General features: G+C 37.8%; 1 protein-coding gene and 1 pseudogene across 1 annotated transcript in view; both read right to left on the bottom strand.

Moving 5' to 3' along the window:
- The window catches only part of Afg1l (AFG1 like ATPase), a 157,654-nt gene that overhangs the window by 22,045 nt on the left and 115,671 nt on the right, over window positions 1–19,938 (bottom strand). Inside the window, exons 9-10 of the mRNA XM_042702129.1 lie at window positions 10,638–10,708; window positions 10,281–10,381 (exon numbers count right to left, since the gene is read on the bottom strand). Of these exons, the coding sequence (XP_042558063.1) occupies window positions 10,281–10,381; window positions 10,638–10,708 (172 nt within the window). The remainder of the gene's footprint in view (window positions 1–10,280; window positions 10,382–10,637; window positions 10,709–19,938) is intronic.
- Window positions 4,288–16,779, bottom strand: LOC122127777 (annotated as a pseudogene).

Genomic DNA, 19,938 nt, shown 5'->3' with positions numbered 1-19,938 from the left:
CACCTCATAAATCCTCCTAATATATTACATTTCATGCTCCTGCCCAAAATCTACAGTGATTCTAAATCAGAATAAGAAGGCTGTATTTCTCTGCCTAGTTTTTATGATGGATCTGTCCACGACTTTCATTTTCTCTCTAACTTACGTTGTGTTCTCATTAGGCAAGCATCTTCCATCCTCACTGAAACATGTGGTACTTGGCTTCAGATGATCATAGCAATATCTTCACTCTTTTCATCTAAATTCTAATCACTGTAAAGTCAAGATTAACTTCCTCTTTTAATTTCTTATCTCCTAGGAGCTTTCCCAACCCTTGGCAATCTTTTAAATCCTGCTACTCTCCTAATATGTACTAAATTTGTAAGGACAGCTCCTTGAAGTAGACTATGATAGATAAACAAATGAGAGAAATTCACTGATCCCATAAGACATTTTATAGGTAAGGGAGCTGAACACTACAGTGGTTATGTTATCTCCTTTATCTGAGTAAGCCAGTGATTGCCTGATTCCACTGGACCTCTTTCTACTCTACTACACTTGAGATTTGGTTGTTTCCTTTACTAACATTTGAACTTTTTGAATGAAACTTTTATATTTCTTTTTTATTCCTTATAAAATATACATGCAGGTATGAATGAACTTAATAGTTGCCAAGGCTGAGGCTTTGGCTCTCGTAAGAATCCTTGCCTAGCAAATATGAGGTTTTCTCACTCATTCCACTGCACTTCCCAAACTGACACTGAAAGACAAATGGGGGGCCAGGTCTTAGGAGAAGATTCAGTATTTGTTGAAAGGTTAGATAACTTTCTAACACTAAAACTGTGTAGCATAAGAGTTCACTAGGAACATGGCATGAAAGACAGAGAACAAAACTATTGGTGCTCATTTGTGATACAGGGTTCATATTCCTACAAGAACCAGAACTGCCTACTAAGCTCTTTGTAATATCATTTCTGTCTTTCCTGTTACCTCATTAGCCAGGTTGACTAGCTGACTTATTTGGACATAGCATGGTCAGAAGTCTGTATAAGTGGGAAATCAGCAACGCCACAGGAATGGTTTCACTAGAGGAAAGTAAAGGGCCAAGGAGATCCCAGGGCTGCCTCAGCTCTGTTGATTAATGCCTTTAGTTCGTCATGCTAATCACAACTGCTGGCATACAAATACTACCAGTCTGGAGTCTTAGCCAAATACTACAGATAAAAGCTATTCATTCCTTTAGTATCCTGACTGTGTATGAAGTACAAGATACAAATCAAAAGTAGTTCCTAACCAGTGGTTTCATTTGGAATAAAACCAAAGAAGGCATAAAAGAGAGAAAAAAAAGAGAGAGAAAAGCCAGGCACCAGTGGCTCACGCCTGTAATCTTAGCCATTCAAGAGATTGACATGTGAGATCATGGTTCGAAGACAACCCAGGCAGTAAAGTCTATGAGACTTATTAAACTACCAAAAAAGAAGAAATGGAATTGTGGTTCAAATGGTAGAAAACTAGCCTTGCACAAAAGAAGCTCAAGGACAGTGTCCAGGCCCTGAGTTCAAGCCCCAGGACAGGAACAAAAGTGAGAGTGGGGGGGGTGGGGGGAAGAGGGAGAGAGAGACAGGGAGAGAGAGAAGAGAAATATTACTCTATAACTTGTTAAAAGATACTATGGTACTGCTAAAATTCTAACAATATATAAGATGATATAATTAAAATTAATAGACAGATGAAAGCCAATCCATGTATCTGATGGTCCTCCACTCCTTGAGTACTAGGAGGGGAGGAAGCGGGAGAGCTAGCAAACAAGAAGTGGATAGTGAATAATCAGCATGCAGATGCATCAAATGATTTATTTTCTGCCCAGACTTTTTGCAAACACACCTGGCTACCTGTCATTATTTTTAAGACACAAATAACAAACTTCTCTTACAAATAGTTATTTGTGAACATAGTTGTTGGTTGAGGAAACAATTTTCTGCAGGTGTAAAAATTATATTTCTCAATAAGGAAAATTTAGGTATAGCTAGTTTACTCATTAAGCCTTTAGAATTCAGCTTTGGCTTGCTTGCTTTCTTTGAAAATGATTCTTTCATTTTTGGTGCACAAAAGTTTAACCCTAAGCAAGTGGTTTTCAAACATTTTGGTTTCAGGACCCCTCTATGCTCTTAAATTTTATTGAGGAATCCAAAAACTTTTGTTTATATGTCTTATTTTCCCTAATGTTTATTAAAAATTGAAGCTGAGAAAAATTTTAACTATTTTAAATTAATTTAAAGTTACAATGATTAAACTGTTACATTAAATCCATAAAATGAACACAAAAACATTTTATAAAAAATAACTTTCCAAAGTAAAAATAACTTCATAAGAAGGATGACACTGTTCCACATACTTTAATGTCTGGCTTAACAAAAAATAGTCAGATTTTCATATCTGTTTCCATATTCAATGTATTACAATTGAGTTGTATTGGCTGAAGTAATTAGGAAAATCTGGTTATATAGATATAAAGTTGGTAAACAGAAAAGTATTTTAATAGCCTAATAATTACAGATACTATTTCTTGATATTTATATATAAAGTCAAGAAGAAGTTCCTTCCCAAGAGAATACTATGTAAAGGGGGGGGGGAGGGGGGGAACCTGACAAATACTGTTTCTGCCAAGCATAATGAAGGATACATTAGCATCAATGGTAATAAGCCACAGTATGGTCCCTGAATATGGTATGATGAAAATACCCCTCTACCTCTGTAACTTCTTCCAAAAGCCAGTTTAATCATGAGAAAAACACCAGACTCATACCAGACAAGAGGTATCTTACAAAATGCCTGACTAGTGCTCTTCAAAACTGTCAAGAACATCTACAAAAAGCAGAATCTCAGACACTCACTGTGAAGAGTAGCCTAAGGATTATCTAAATGAACACCAGGAAATGAAAACAAAAGGTTTTTTTCTTTGCTGCTATTTTTTGTTTTCTTTTCGTTTTGTCTTCTTTTATCTCTCTTTAGGAGGGTAAAAGGGGGCACAGAAATGGAGGGATAAAGGCTGAATAAATGCAGCAGTGGTACTCACTAGACACTATATTGAAAATAAAATATATAACTTGATTGTGGAGATGCAAGGGAAAAACTGGGAAAGAATGAAAGAAGGGGTGACATTCAAAAACAAATGTACTCATGACTTGACATGTAACTGTAGCCCCTCTCTATATCAATTTATAATAACAATTTGTATAATGAATAATATAACATAAATATAATAAATAACTTATAATAACAATTATTAAAGTAACAATTAAAAATATATAATGGCTAGGAGTATGGCTTAGTGGTAGAGTACTTGCCTAGCATGCATGAAGCCCTGGGTTCAATTCCTCAGTACCACATAAACAGAAAAAGCTGGAAGTGGCACTGTGGTTCAAGTGGTAGAGTGCTATCCTAGAGCAAAAGAAGCTCAGGAACAGTGCCCAGGCCCAGAGTTCAAGCCCCAGGTCTGGGGTAGGGAAAGGTGTGTGTGTGTGTGTGTGTCTGGGGTGGGGAAGGGTGTGTGTGTGTGTGTGTGTGTGTGTGTGTAAGTGTGTGTGTGTGTGTGTGTAAGTGTGTGTGTGTGTGTGTGTGTGTGTGTGTAATATAACAATTTAAATAACAATTTTTTTTAAAGAATAGCCTAAAGGAACATGATAACTTACGGTAATGGGAGTTTTCTGGATGGCATTCTGGAGCAGATATTTAAAATTTTTAATATATGATTAAGATTTAGTTTTTTTTAGTTGCAAAGTAGAATCCAAAGCAGTATTACATTTTCAAAACTGTTACATTCCATTAGTCTTTCTTGCATCTTAAATGGATCTTTTGTGATGCATGATTTTACAAGAGTATACACTGGTTATTGGTTCAATATATTAAAATTTCCAAAAATTGACAATTTAATTATATAATTATCAAAACTCATTTGTACATGGTACCACATATCTTTAATCCACTACTCAGGAGATGGAGGCAGGAAGACTGTGAGTTAAAGGTTAGCCTACGCTACACAAGGAGACACTGTCTCAAAGCAAAACAAAATAACTCCCAACAACAACACTGCCTTTTAAGTTTTACCACTAATCTAAACAGATTAAAAAAAAAGTTCAAGAATTAGAAAGCTATCACACTCATGAGGAAAAAAGACCAAGTTTTTCAAAGTTTTAATTTTCACTTCTTTTCTCAAATTTTATCACTGGCAAAAATATTATTGGTTGTTTTACTTGAAATAAGTCTTCTTTTTTAATGTATAAATGATTTAATTGGCTCTCGGTAAGTTTAAAACACTATTTTGTGTGGATAAATTCCAATGTAAGAGCAAAAAGAGGTCTCATGTAGCCTTGGAGCTGAAGAATAAGTAGCTTTGATTTTGGGTAGAATTAGTGAGTCTACAGCTTTCTGATCAAACTTGTGCTGCTCTGTAACCTCATGGTTCTCTTTTTCTGTGTCGATCTCACCCTCCTGGTTTCTGGGCTGCACAGCTGCTTCTTGAAGTGCTTTGGGATTTTCACCTTCTTGAGGTGTTTGGGGATTTTCACCTTGATGGTATCAATTTGTGTGGAGATGGCAAAAACAAATTTCTGGTGTGTTCCATACAGAGGAACACAATTGAGGGACAGAGGTCCAGTCACAAGTAGTAAGCCACTGCCCAGCTGCTTCAAGAAAACCACTCTTTTGCCTCTGTGGCATCCACTGAGGATGAGGAGGATGGTCCTTGGAGTGATGCTGGCCCATAGCCTTCGCACATGCTCACTGAAGGGCTTTTTGCCATGGCTCAGCAGCTTCTGAGGCACATCTTCAATGTAGTATCTAGGCTTAACCACCTGGGTACCACTGTTCTTGTCACCACCAACTGGTTTTTGTGACAGTCGCAAGAACCTTCTTCTCTTTTCAACCTTGGATTTAGCAGCTGAGTACTTCCTCTTGTAAGTGGCTTTTCTGGAATCCATAGCAGACCTGGAGTATCTGACAACTCCTCGGACCAGGTCAGGGTTTTGGCTGCAGCAGGCCTCCCTTTCTTGAGTATTTTAGCCTTACAGGTAGCCTTCTTCACCTTGCCATCAGCACCAGCCTCTTTGGCTTCAGGTTTCTTCTCCTTCGTGTCCGGCTTCTCAGCCTTTTCATCCGCCATCTTGTAAGATGGGAAAGAGCGAAATGACTTTTGAAGCGAGTGTCTGTCAAACGTTGTGAGAAAATGTCTGCCAAGTCTAAGTAACAGTAGTTTGTCTGTCACTCAGTCTTTAAGGAAAAGATGATTTTTTTTCTTTTTCTTTTTTTTTTTTTTCTGCCAGTTGTAGGGCCTGAACTCTGGGCCTGGGCGCTGTCCCTCAGCTCTTCAGCTCAAGGCTAGCGCTCTACCACCTGAGCCACACCGCCACTTCCAGCTTTTTCTTCTTATATGGTGCTGAGGAATTGAACCCAGGGCCTCATGCATGCAAGGCAAGCACTCTACCACTGAGCCACCTTCTCAGCCCAAAAAGATGATTTTCTTGAACTAAAGTGGCTAGTTCATCTTGCACCTCTAACGACTTCCCAAGGGCTTTTCTTCAAGACATCTACCATACTTCTTATTCAGTAAAAGAGTATCATGATGAATACTTCCCATTTCATCAGAAAGAATATTGAAAAGACATATTTTCAAGGTTAAGACAACAAAATTAATCACTTTTACTCCTTCTTGAAGGATATATACTTAAAGGGAACTAGCTTTTGTTTGTCATTTGTTTTTATTATAGATATGTGGCAAGACCTCTGATTTGGTGCCACTGTCTTGATTCAACACATTGCTTTTGTACCATTACTGTAACTATCACCCCAATGAGAAAAAAAATGTATTTTAGCATTTACATAATGTGTTTGGATCTCAAGAACCCCTGAAAGGCTCTCATGGACCACTAGAGGTCTAAGAGGTATGTAAGTGATGTTAGTAACTATGATTGTGACTTTTCCATATGCTCCAATTAAGTCAAGGCAAACTGTCAAGAAAGGAAACTAGAAAGATCATGCCATGTTCATGTGGCTGAACTGCTTCATTTTCCTTTATTCAATCTCTAAAAGGGAAGAAGAAAGACAATTCTCTTTTTACTCTCTCATAAGAAGGGAACATTTCCCTACCTTTTTTCAAATCATGTTCTGTAATCCTATCTACTCAGGAGGCTGAACTCTGAGGACCTCCATTCAAAAACAGCCTAGACAGCTGGGTGCTGGTGGCTCACACCTGTAATCCTAGCTACTCAGGAGGCTGACATCTGAGGATCGAAGTTCAAAGCCAGATGGAACAGGAAAGTCTGTGAGACTCCTATCTCCAATAGACCATTCAGAAAACCAGAAGTGGCGCTGTGGCACAGTGCTAGCTTTGAGCTGAAGAGCTGAGGGACAGCATCCAGACCCTGAGTTCAAGCCCCACAACCAACAAAAAAACAAAGGCAAAACAAACAAACAAACAACCCAGCCTAGACAGGAAAGTTCCTGAGACTCTTATTTCCAATTAACCATGAAAAAAACCTGAAGTGGAGCTGTGGCTCAAGTAGTAGAATACTAGACTTGAGCAAAAAAGCTCAGGACAAGTGACATGGCCCTGAGTTCAAGCCCCACACTGGTACAAAAAAAAAAAAAAAAGAAAAAGATTGAATACCTAATACCAGGCCCTGGCCTGGAGACAGACCACATATAGTCTTCAGGCGAGCAAAGTATACTTAGTGAAAGAATTATAATCATATAAATGATTTGAGGCAGAGCTTGTCCAGAACATTTTCAGAAACAATGTAGTGATAAAGAGCATAGAATCCAGCTGCCAAACTACCATTGATTCTGCCGCTTACTAGCTGTGTGACTTTGGGAAAGTAACCTTTAGCACCTCAGTGTTTCAATTTCTCCACCCATAAAATGGGTATAATAATAATGCCTACCTATGCTAAGTATTAGATAAGCTAATTTATGAAAGGTGCTTAGCTTGGTTCATGGCTGTTAGCTATTATTATCATGCAAGTGCTTTATCATGCTTTTCTACTATCATGCTTTAGCCAGACTGACTGGCTGACTTATTTGGACATAGCATCATCAGAAGTCAGCTTAGGTAGAAAATGAGCATACACAAAGCAGCAATGTCACAGGAATTGTTTTGCTACAGAAAGGCAAAGGAAGCCGGGCGCTGGTGGCTCACGATGTAATCCTAGCTACTCAGGAGGCTGAGATCTGAGGATCACGGTTCAAAGCCAGCTGGGGCAAGAAAGACCGTGAGACTCCTAAGCGCTCGCCTTGAGCTGAAGAGCTGAGGGACAGCGCCCAGGCCCAGAGTTCAAGCCCTACAACCGACAAAAAAAAAAAAAAAGAAAAGAAAAGAAAGGCAAAGGAGACAATAGGGGCTACTTGGGACTGCTTCTTTGAACGTCACAGTGTAGAATAACAGAAAGAATCCTGGAGATATCAAGAAGTTAAATGCAGATCTCTCTGGACCAGGGACAGGTATATAAAAAGCAGGATACCTAGTGTCTTTTTCATTTTACTTGTGGCATATGTCACTATTTTTTAGTTGAATCAATCTTTCCCTTTATCAAGATAATAATATAGCATGACTCAAGTGACAGATGCTATTCTGTGAGAGGCTAAATTCAAACCCTAGCACTATCAAGACAAATAGAAAAGGGCTGGAAGCCTAACTCAAGTGACAGGATATTTGTGTGAAGACCTTGGGTTCAATCTCTAGCGGCACAAAAAAAAAAAAAAGTAAAAATGACACTAATGTACAGAGGTCTACTCAGTATGTTTAAAAATCTACAAATAAATTATTTCCCCTAAGAAAGGGACCATGGCTCAAAAACAATCATTACAGACTGTCAATGCATTCGGACCTTGCTGTAGGAAGTTTTCCTAATGATGTCATAATGGTGGTATGGTGTGTATTGAGCTTCCCAGAAAACTAGTTTAGACAGTCCAAAGCTGACACCTTGCCAGTCACACAGGATGATTCTTTCTTTACTGGGCTTGGATATTTTTTTCTTTACTGAACATGTGTGTGTGTGTGTGTGTGTGTTTTGGGGGGGGGGGTTGTTTTTTACAACTAGATAGCCTGGCTAATAAGATCACTATAATTAATTAAATTTTAGGCTGTGTCTGAAGTTGAATCAATTTAAGGAGCCCCTTCATACAAGTATTCAATATCTGAATTGCCACAATTGTAAGGCTGCAAAGAAATGCAAAATCATCATTACAACAAACAGTGAGAAATGAATTGACCACTTAAAAATATAGCCTTTCTTTGCATATCTCTCATGGCTTAATACTAGGAACTAACCCTATCCCACATGCCAGTGTCTTTTGTTGATCATTCAGAACTTGTCTGATGTAGTGGAAAGAGCAAATTTGTCTTTTGCAAAGTCACTGGCATATGAGGATATATCTAATTTAGGGAAGAAAAACATCATCAGGCACAATGGCACTACAAAATATTTTAAAACAAAACAGTTGAAAATTTCATGAATTAAGAAGATATGAAGAAAAAGTATAATATCCTTAAATGTTTCCATTAAAATTATTTGCTGTGTTACTGAACCACTAAATATAACAATTTATCATCTAGATGTATTTTATCATCTGATTTACTCAACATCATGAATTCCTTTTTACAATAATTGTACCCTTGTTGTGTTCTATATTAATTCATATCACTTTGCTACATACAGGAGTAGTAAATCATAATACTACACACAATGGTAAATAAAAGAAATTCTTCATATCTTAAAATAATAGTTTATCATCTCAGATTTTTTAAGAAAGTTATGCCAAAAATAAAACCTCTTTGTTTATTCTAAGAGTTTGGTTCACAGTTGAATAAAACAGCTCAGTTGTTACAAGCTATTTTTGTCAAGTAAGATAGAAGTGATTCATATAAGTGTTTATGTAAGTTTATAACTATTATTTTCATTTTTATCATTGAATCCCAATCAACTTTCTTCCTAGCCTCTCCATCATTAAGTAAACAGACTATGAACATTTTAGCCTTTAAATGGTCTTTTCCTAAGTCTTCAAAAATAATGTACCTATTGTTTAACTACAGGTAAATTATTGGTGTCTGCTCCAAGAAAATTCCTTGCCTCCTGACCTAGACCCAGAAAAATTCAACAGCCCTGTCCTTACCAGGTGCCTTTTGCAAAGGGAAGAGCTTCAGCTTTGAGAACATGGGAGTATTCTCGATTGTGTTTCTCTGGCAAAGGGAATAAAACCTAAATGCAAACCTTAATAGAATTCTGTCTGGAGATAGCAGGTTATTAGGAACTTAATGAGATCAGTTCAGTAGAAGTCTGAAGGGTCCACATTAGCCTGAATGAGATCACTGATTGAAATAGGCATAACCCCAACCTCATTGATCCAAAACCCTATGCAGTCTGAAGTGCCACAACACTGCAAATTAGAGTCTGTTTTAAAAGTTACAAATTTATCAAGCTGGAAGTCACTAGCTTTTATAAAAAGTATTCATAAAATGCCTGGCAGATATAAATAAAGCTTTCTCTTCTCCCTTATAGCAAAGCAATTCTTTGTATGTAAAAGTCAAGATAAATCAGAGATTAGGAATGATACTTAATCAAAGAATAATGTTTAAAGTTATATCTAATTTGTATGTTTTCCTTAATATTTATAATCAATAAGCATACTGAATATTCACTGAGTACTGAGAATTCTAGAATATTGAAAATGCAGAATTCATATTTATAATGAATCTGCAGTCTCCTTCACTTATAAAAATGTTTGCACATGTATATAGTTTATCTGTAAAACATATTACTTATGTGATAAGATGTCAGAGTTTTAGAAATTCATTTTCTTTGACCCTAACACAAATAGGCCAGATATTATGGCACAGCAGACAGGTAATGAATATGAAAATGGTAATTATTTAAGTCATGCTTCTTTGGATCCTGGTAATATTACTATGTGTTCTTTTTATCTCACGTGCTAACCTCATCTTGATTTTTTTAATCTCTCATATATGAATTTACATTATAGCCCCCAAACTGATTTTATTTTTACTTCCAGCAACAGTTGACAATTCTCTCTGCATTTCTAATTTTGCTTTAGAGCCATTCTAAGTCCAAATTTTGTGCCAATACCTATAAAAAGCACATGGCAAATATAGATGAGTATTTCTCTTAATGAGATTTTTACATTGGTCCTAACTCTGAAAAACATTTAAAGCTGAAACAGGCGGAGAGGAGAACATGAAGGATTTTAACATGTGAAAAGGCCAATGAGTCTGGACGTGCCTGGATACTTACTCTCTCACACAGCTCTTCAAATGTGCAGTCGGCAATGGTTCCACAGGCTTTATTCAGCCGCAGCTCTCTGCCTTGCACTTTTAGAATCCTTGGTCTAGTTACTATGGGAACATGAACAAAGACTCAATCTTGTCTGGATAATTACTATAAAATTCATCTCTTACAGATAGGAAATGCATAGCTTGATGAATAATAGCACATGATTCAACACATAAATTAGACAAAATGCTGATACAATGACTGCCACTTGAGCGTGGCATCAACCCATATACAGCAATGGAACTTATTAATTGGTCAGTGGAGATTGGGCATTGTGTTCTAAATGTATTCTCTTTCAAGAGAAATTAACTTACGTACAATCATTTTGTTTCTGAGCCAGCTCATCAAACAACTTATCCATGACAGCCTCCACATCAGCTTCACTTGTGCTACAGTGAAAAGAATAATAGAATATGAAATTAATAACACTTGAAGCCAACATCAAACAGCTGCCTGAGCCTGCTTAGCTTTTTGCCCATAAAAAAGAGAACAGGATGTTATGCTCTAAATACAAACATTAGATTTAGAATACACTTAAAAGCAGAGAATATTAACTCTCAGGTAGATGATTCTGCCTTATTTGCATACACTGAAAGACTTCTGTGCTTCTAGCTGTTTTCAGTAATGAGACCAATACAGGCAGAGTAAATCCATTAATACTATGTGTACACAATGAGAAGAAAGCTCCTGGCTCTCTCTTGCATGCAAAACAAGAGCAAATAGACAAGGCAGTCAAGCATCCAGCAAAGTATCCTTTGAAATCTCTACTGAGAGGGTACACGTGAAATTAAATAATGAAGCTGCTTTTAAAAAAAGAAAACCCAAGTCAAGCTACTGACTGAGAGGATCAAGCATCCAGAATTAAATTACTAGTTTCAAAATACCAACTTGATCTGCACATGAATAACTTTATCAGACTTCTCTAAGTCTGAGGACTTACATAAGATAAATTTCTATAAGTAAAAGGGTAAATTATACATCTCACACTTTCTCTCACTAGTGGACTTTTGGAAATTCCAGAAAATTCTCTCTGTGGTACATACTATCATAGTTACTACGAAGTTAGCCTTATCCCACAATCTTTTGTATTCTAATTAGAAATCACCATATGGTTGAGGGAACCCACATATAGAAATGTGATAATGCTATGGCCTTTTTTCTTCTCACTTTGCTTCGAGTGGTTGGTAAATTAGCAGTCAATAAAATAAAATAACTTGTAGAAGAAAGAAACACTACTTTAAAAAAAAAACTTGAAGTGAAAATGTAAGTTTACTCCAATTCTTCATAAAAAAATTATACAGGATGACCTGCCAATATGCTTAATTTTGACACACAAATCACTCTTCGCTAGTTGGGGAACTAATTGAACTACAATCTGAACATCCACTCTAATAAAGTCTTACTGAAAATTAATTCAACATATTGTATTTTTTAAGCTTAAACTAAACAAAACCATTCTCCCTTGAGATAATTATCAAGTGGCAGACATTTAACATACAACCACCTAATTCTTCAACTGTTCCATAGCAAATGACCTAAAAATGCAGCAAAACACAAAGTCATTATGAAGGGCATGGAACTGTCACATTACAAATTATAGCGACTCTACCACTTTCTTGTAAGAGAAATATTATTTCCTTTCAGAAAGCCTATATAAAATTTGAAGAAAGCCATATTAAAAGAACTAAATGATATCACAGAAAGTGATTATGGAGAGAGACAATGTAAATGTCTATGCCCACACAACCACAGGTATGTTTATATACCATTCTGGAGAATTCATTTGGACCATTTACACCTTGCAATGACAGCGTGCATAAGCACAAGCTTTGGAGAAATGATTTACCTTTTAAGATACGTAGAAGAAAGGAGAGAGTGGGTCTGGGGTACAGCACTGGTCAAGCATGTGCAAAGTTCTGGGTTTGATCCATATCATATCATGCACACACACAGCAACACTAGCCACACAACATATCTGCATGCTTTTAGAAATCAATCTTGCCTTAAGCGAGGCATGTTATCCAATATAAAGGAAGAACTAAATTCTGAAAAATAACTCAGATAGATAACGTTTACCATAAATATTTGGTAAATAAGCAATAAATTACTTGGTAGCAATTTTTTTAACCTTAGTGCCCTTTTTATTTTATTTTATTCATTCACTCATTTATTTTGCTGGTCCTTGGGGCTTGAATTTAAGGCCTTGGCACTGTCCCTGAGCCTCTTTGTGCTTAAGACTAGCATTCTGCCATTTGAGCCACAGCTCTGTTTCTGGCTTTTTTGAGTGGTTTATTGGAGATAAGTGTCTCATCATGACTTTTCTGCCTGTGCTGGCTTTGAACCACAAATCCACAAATCCTCAGATTGCAGCCTCCTGAGTAGCTAGGATTACAGATATGAGCTACTGGTGCCCAGCAGTGCTCTTTCTGCAATATGTTATTATTTGGGGGGGGGGGGGGGTCCGGTCATGGGGTCTGAATTCTGGGCCTGGGCGCTGTCCCTTAGCTCTTCAGCTCAAGACTAGCGCTCTACCACTTGAGCTACAGCGCCATTTCCGGCTTTTTTCTGCTTATGTGGTGCTGAGGAATGGAACCCAGGGCCTCATGCTTGCCAGGTAAGCACTTTACCACTGAGCCAACGTCCCAGCCCCATCTATAATACATTATTAACATGTGGTTCAACAGACTATATTTTAAACATATCTTCTCAAACATATGTGAAACTTCTATACCTGATATCACATATAGTAATGATATATGAGATGGCAAAATTGTCATTTTCCCAGTTTTTTTCTTAAAATTGGTTGTTTATGTTGGCTTTTGGTTTCATTATGTCTTTAAGACAGGGTTTCTCTATATAAATGTCTATGTCTACACAGCCACAGGTTTGAGGATGGCCTTGAATTTACTATGTAGTCCAGGCTGGTGCTCAAATCCATGATCCTCCTATCTCAACCATCACGTGTGACACAAATTTAATTTTTACCTATAACACCCTTAGAAAAATTTCATTATATGATCACAAATCCAGAACTTATCAAATAAAAATTTTAAAAATTCCAACAGATTAAAAGGTTAAAACTCCAACAGAAAAACTGCCTTCATTCAGAGTACACTATACATATCTATGAAATTGTTACAGTAAAACCTCATCATATTATAAATATAGGCTAATTTAAAAAAAAAATTTTTGTCAGTCATGGGACCTGAACTCCAGACCTGGGCACTGTCCCTCACCTCTTCAGCTCGAAGTTAGTGCTCTACCACTTGAGCCACAGTGCCACTTCCAGCTTTTTCTGCTTATGTGATGCTGAGGAATCAAACCCAGAGCCTCATGTATGAAAAGCAAGAACTCTACCACTAAGTCACCTTCCCAGCCCTCAAAAATAAAAAAAAATTTTTTTTTTTTGGTTGGTAGTGGGGTTTGAACTCTGGGCCTGGGCGCTGTCCCTGCGCTCTTCAGCTCAAGGCGAGCACTCTGCTCTACCACTTGAGCCACAGCACCACTTCCAGTTTTTGAGTGTTTTATTGGAGCTAAGAGTCTCACAGACTTTCCTGCCCAGGCTGGCTTTGAACTGAGATCCTCAGATCTCAGCCTCCTGAGTAGCTAAGATTACAGGCATGAGCCACCAGCACCTGGCAAAAATAAAATATTTTTAAGAAATTGTCAAGGGACAGGAACAGGTAAATTGCATGAAAAGGTAGTTCAAAGGGCAAGAAGCATGTGTGAAAATTATTCATTATTCATTAAAAGTGAAATAATGAGATACTATTCTTCTATCCTATCTGGCAGAGACACGGAAAAAATAAAAAAACACTCTGAACAAATGTATGAATAGAAAAGACATTCATCATAATATTAGTACAAGACTTCAGGATGTGATGGTTAATATCAATTGTCAACTTAATTGGATTGAGAAAAGCCTTGAAGGTTAGTAAAGCACACCCCTAGGTGTGTCAGTGAGAATATTCCCAGAGACAATGAAATCATGAGAGTTTTGATTTTCATGAATGATTTAATCCATTGATAGACCCCAAATCTGAATTAATTATTAGGAGGTGACAGGACTGGGGGCAGGGGAGCCTGGTTAGAGGAAGTGGGACACAGGGATCCTGTCACTGGTCTCTGTCTTTCCCTGTCCTCTTCCTGTAAGCAGCACTGTTCTACTTCCAGTCCAGTGTAATATAAGCTGTTTTACCATCACGAAAAAATAAATCTTTCCTCCCTTAAGTTGTTTCTGTCCAGTATTCATTCATAGTGATAATAAAAGTAAAGCACAGGCTGAGCACTGGTGGCTCATACCTGTAACCCTAGCTATTTAGAAGACTGAGATCTAAGGATTGTGGTTCAATCCCAGCCCAGGCAGAAAAGTCTGTGAGACTCTTACCTCCAAAAACTACTCAGAAAAAACTGAAAATGGCACTATGGCTCAAGTGGTAGAGTGCTAGCCTTGAGCACAAAGAGGCTCAGGGACAGTGCTTAGACCCTGAGTTCAAACCCCAGGGCCCACAAAAACATAAATAAATAAAAGTAAAACACAGGCCAACCAGATAATATGTAACACATTGCTGGGCATTGGTGGCTCACACCTGTAATACTAGCTACTCAGGAGGCTGAAATTTGAGGATCATGGTTTGAAGCCTTTCTGAGCAGAAAAGTATATGAGGTTCTTCAATTAACCACCAGAAATCTGGATGTGGAGATGTGGATCAAGTGGTAGAGCTCCAAACTTAAGGAAAAAATGCTCAGGGATAGGGTCAAGATCCTGAGTTCAAGCCCCAGGACTGGCAAAAAAAAAAAAAAGTTTAGCAAAATAAAACACAAGAAAGTAGTGGTGCTGTTAGTTTAAGGGGAAGGGGAGAGTGGATGAATGACTAGGAAAAGGGGGAAACTGAAGATAAGAATCCAATGTAAGCTGGGTACTACTGGCTCACACCTGTAATCCTAGCTACTCAGCAGGCTGAGATCTGAGGATGGCAGTTCAAAGCCAGCCTGGGCAGGAAAGTCTGTGAGACTCTTACCTCCAATTAACCACCAGAAAACCAGAACTGGTGCTGTAGCTAAAGTGATAGATCACTCGCCTTGAGCTGAAATGCTCAGGGACAGTACCCAGGCCTAGATTCACGGCCCACGACCAATCAAAAAAAAAAAAGTAGAAGAAAAAAAGAATCCAATGTTTATCCTACAAATTTTAAAAGAGGAAGAGAAGGGCGGGTAGGGAAGGGATGAGTGAGAATGTTGAAAGGGGTGACATTGATCAAGATATATACAACTACTTAGAGATAGTAATTAATAACAAAAACAAAAATACGTATCATAGAATCCACTACTCTGTTCATAGGAATTTTAACTAAGGAAATAGTAATGGTTAATTATGACTGATTATAATATCACTAAAGTGAAAAAGAGGGCTGGGAAGGTGACTCAGTGGTAGAGCGCTTACCTTGTATGCATGAGGCTCTGGGTTCGATTCCTCAGCACCACAAAAGCAAAAAGAAAAAAGCCAGAAGTGGCGCTGTGGTTCAAGTGGTAGAGCGCTAGCTTTGAGCTGAAGAGCTGAGGGACAGTGCCCAGGCCTAGAGTTCAGGCCCCATAACTGGCAAAAAAATAAAAAATAAATAAAGTGAAAAAGAATCTAATTGTCCAGTGATGGAGTTATTGATTAAATACATCTGGATACATCCATACAATGGAATATTATGCAGGTTTTTCCCTGCAAAATATTTTCAATTAAGTCACAAAGTGGACGGGTAAGATCTGTAAATGAGCCTACAATAACTGAGTATGGACTCCTGCTGTATGGTTGCACTAGCAGGAGGCCCAGCCCCACTCTTCCTGTTACCTCTCTTCTATATTTCTCTTTTTCTCCATTCTACAACATCTTTATAAAGAGAGGAAAGAGAGCAAGATTCACTGGCCTTGGCATTCAGTTTTCATCATAAGATCCTTTTCCTTTTCTTCAGAGAGATGATTTACCTTCTGCAAAGACAAGAAAATAAAAGGAAGAGCTCTCTAAGAGAATCCCTTAGAAAGATTAGATTAATGTAGAAGAAGCAAAGACTGGCATGAAATGGATGAAAAGGACCTTAGTAAACTGAGAAATGAGAACATGGGAGGTGGAATGCAAGTCAATTTTCACCAAAGACCCCTCCAAAGCTTTCAGCACTACTAGATACATTAGGCAAACAAGAAGTCAGTCTGTAAGTAGGAGGGGGGGCGCACTAAAAATAAGGCAATAGCAGTTCCGCAGCAGTTCCTCCTCTACCTAAATAGCAAGTCCCTACCCTAACTCCACGCTAGTAGAAACTGGTAAGGATACCATCTAGAAAAGCTTTAACTGAAGAAAGATGGGCAAACACAACACTGAAATACTACACATTATACAGTGAAACCAACAACCCCAAATCTTCAACATCCAGAATTATACAAGCAATGCTTCTATCCCAGGAAGAAGACAGAAAGTTTTATCTCTGGAGGAAACAAGGATAAATGGTTACTACTAGGATGAACTACTACATATTAGAACTGGACCTACTACCTATTAGAAGAGCCAAAAGAAAGAACTTACAAATACTGATATTTGGAGGTAGCTAATGAAAAATCTAACTAGTTACATTATCTAATAAAGCTGAACGATATGCACATTTTAATACCTTTTTAAATTTTGTATTCTTTTTAAAATTTGTATTGTTATTTTAAAGACGATGTATAGAGGAGTATATTTCTTTTTGGATGTTACCCCTTCCCCCACCCTCCCATTCCCACTCACAAGTTGTATAGTTCATTTTCAACATAGTGTCTAGTGAGTACCACTGCTGTATTTGTTCAACCTTTGGCCATCCATTTCTGTACCCCTTACCTTCCCAAAGACAGATAATGAACAAACAAGACAAAAAGAAAACAAAAACAACAGAGGGGGAAAAAAACCTTGTTTCCATTTCCTGAAGTTTATTTTGATAAATATTATTTTATACAATCAGAAGCATACAGGCATTGCACCTTTGTGTTCCTCACCTAAGAGTAGCCTCCTTTGGTCTCCCTGTGTGTGAGTGCCTAGAGTCCTACACAATTAATTTCTCATGCCCCAGAGTATTTTAGATCTAACTAGAAGACCAATCCAGACATTTCAGTATCTGACTAGGAAGTATGCCAAAGAATGTGAGAAAAGAAAAGAGCAAAAGAAAAATTAAATTTAAATTTCTAGCACTGAAAGCTAAGACTTGATAAGTTGGCAGAGTCCTTTGCATATCCAGCACAAAGAATAGGGTAAGGGGAACTCCTTTACAAGGGACATTATCTGGAAATTTCAGGAAATCCAGAAACAGAAAAATCCTAAAAATTTCCAGAGAGGAAAAACAGGTTAAATATTGCAGATCAAGGAACTTCTATTCAAACAGTAAAATAAGATAAACTTGAAGATAATGATATCATGTCTATAATTTTAAAGGAACATTATCATTAAACTATTCATGCCCAATCAAATTGCTACTCAAGTAAAATACAGACATTTTCAGATATGTAAGACCTCAAAAAATGTACATTACCCATGTACATTTCCCAGAAAAATACCTGAGGGCATTCTGCCAGAACAAAGAAAGAGTTCTGCTTCTAGTAGGACAAAGTAAGCCCTAGTCTAACCATTTGTCCAACTCATAGTTGATAACCATAAATTGTGGACAAAATACAAAAACTAGTACCAAAAGGGATTGGACAGTGGACAGAAACAGGCAGACTCTGGAGGAGAAGTAAACAATATTCATTTTTACAGCTTTCCAACTGGGGACAGCACAGTCAATACTGCTCGGAGCAACTAAAACTCCAATAGGAAGTCTGTAGACCTTTTAACATGAAAAGCCAGATAAGAACCAGGAATATCCATGCATTTGGAAAGTCAAGGGCAATCTGGAAAAAGTGTTTCAAAATTCCCAGGAGATATTAATATGGGCAAATGCCTTTATTTTACATTGCCACTGGTGAAATAACTAAGAGTCTGTCCTAGATCATTTCCAAATTGAGTATAACATCCATTGCTTCAGCTAATTTCATTTCTCTTATTACCATGTGTCTGGCTTTTTTACTCAATATTATGCTTGAGACTCATCTATCTTGATTTTCAAGCGTAGTTTATTTTTGTTACTGCACTGTATTATATTACATGAAAATACCACAATTTATTATCATTTCCCTGTTGATGGGTATGTTTATCTCCAAAGGGTACCAAAACAAAATAACAATAGGTGGCTTAAAAAGAGAGAAACGTATTTTTCTCTAGTTCTGGAGGAAGGTATGGCAGAACCAGTTGCTCCTATGGCCTCTCCGCTTCATTTGCAGATGACTGTGGTCTTCCATGTCTTTCCATTGTATGTGTGCATGTCTGGGCACAAGTTTCTTTTTCTTATAAGGACATGGATTATATTCAATTAATACACAGGATATAGTTAAAATATTTCATTTAATCTTAATTACCTCTGCCAAAACAGTCTCCAAATAAAATAATATCATTGGTTTCCATGTTTGAATTTGGGGGGAATACAACACAATTCAGCCCGTAACAGTGAGTATATACACAGTTCAGAGTTTGAGGTGACTATGAATAGTGTTCCTATGAACACTCCAGTAATATTCTTTGGTAAACTCATGCAAATAGTCTGTAGGACATAAAGTGAGAAGTACAGTTGCTGTTTCTAGGGTATGTTCAGCTTAGTAGACAATGCCAAACAGTTTTCTAGGATGGTTCTAGCAGTAAATACTCTGGTTGGCAGTGTACTAAGAGTCTACTAGTTCTATGTCCTTGCCAACAGCCAGCATTTTCCATCTCATTCCAAGTATGCAAGAGACAATATAAATTGCTTTGATGTAAACTGTTTCAAATTGCTTTATTAACATAGGTAGGGCATAACATAATAAATATAACTTAATTAATGAAAGAATTCAGAAATTCTTAATAAAATGTCATATACATAAAATATTTTAAATCCATTTTTCAAACCATATGAGAGCCTGGCTTTCTTAAGTAGGAAATTTCAAGATTATTTTTTAAAAAGGGGCTGGGAAGGTGGCTCAGTGGTAGAGTGCTTGCCTTGCATGCATGAGGCCCTGGGTTCGATTCCCCAGCACCACATAAGCAAAAAGAAAAAAAGCTGAAAGTGGCGCTGTGACTCAAGTGGTAGAGCGCTAGCCTTGAGCTGAAGAGCTGAGGGACAGCGCCCAGGCCCAGAGTTCAGGCCCCATGACCGGACTCCCTCCCCCCCCAAAAAAAGATTATTTAAAAAAAAAAAAAAGCTTTACCCTGGGCACCAGTGACTCACACCTGTAATCCTAGCTACTCAGGAAGCTGAGATCTGAGGATCCCAGCTCAAAGCCAGCCTGGGCAAGAAAGCTGTGAGACTCTTTTTTTTCTTTCTTTCTTTTTTTTTGGGGGGGGGTCCGGTCATGGGGCCTGAACTCTGGGCCTGCGTACTGTCCCTCAGCTCTTCAGCTCAAGGCTAGCGCTCCACCACTTGAGCCACAGCGTAACTTCCAGCTTTTTTCTTTTTGCTTATGTGGTGCTGGGGAATCAAACCCAGGGCCTCAGGCATGCAAGGCAAGCGCTCTACCACTGAGCCACCATCCCAGCCCC

The sequence above is a fragment of the Dipodomys spectabilis genome, unplaced genomic scaffold, assembly GCF_019054845.1.
Source record: "Dipodomys spectabilis isolate Male_0828 unplaced genomic scaffold, ASM1905484v1 ptg000001l, whole genome shotgun sequence".
Taxonomy (NCBI): domain Eukaryota; kingdom Metazoa; phylum Chordata; class Mammalia; order Rodentia; family Heteromyidae; genus Dipodomys; species Dipodomys spectabilis.
Note: the sequence above shows the minus strand (reverse complement) of the source record. Positions and strands in the feature narration are given on the sequence as shown.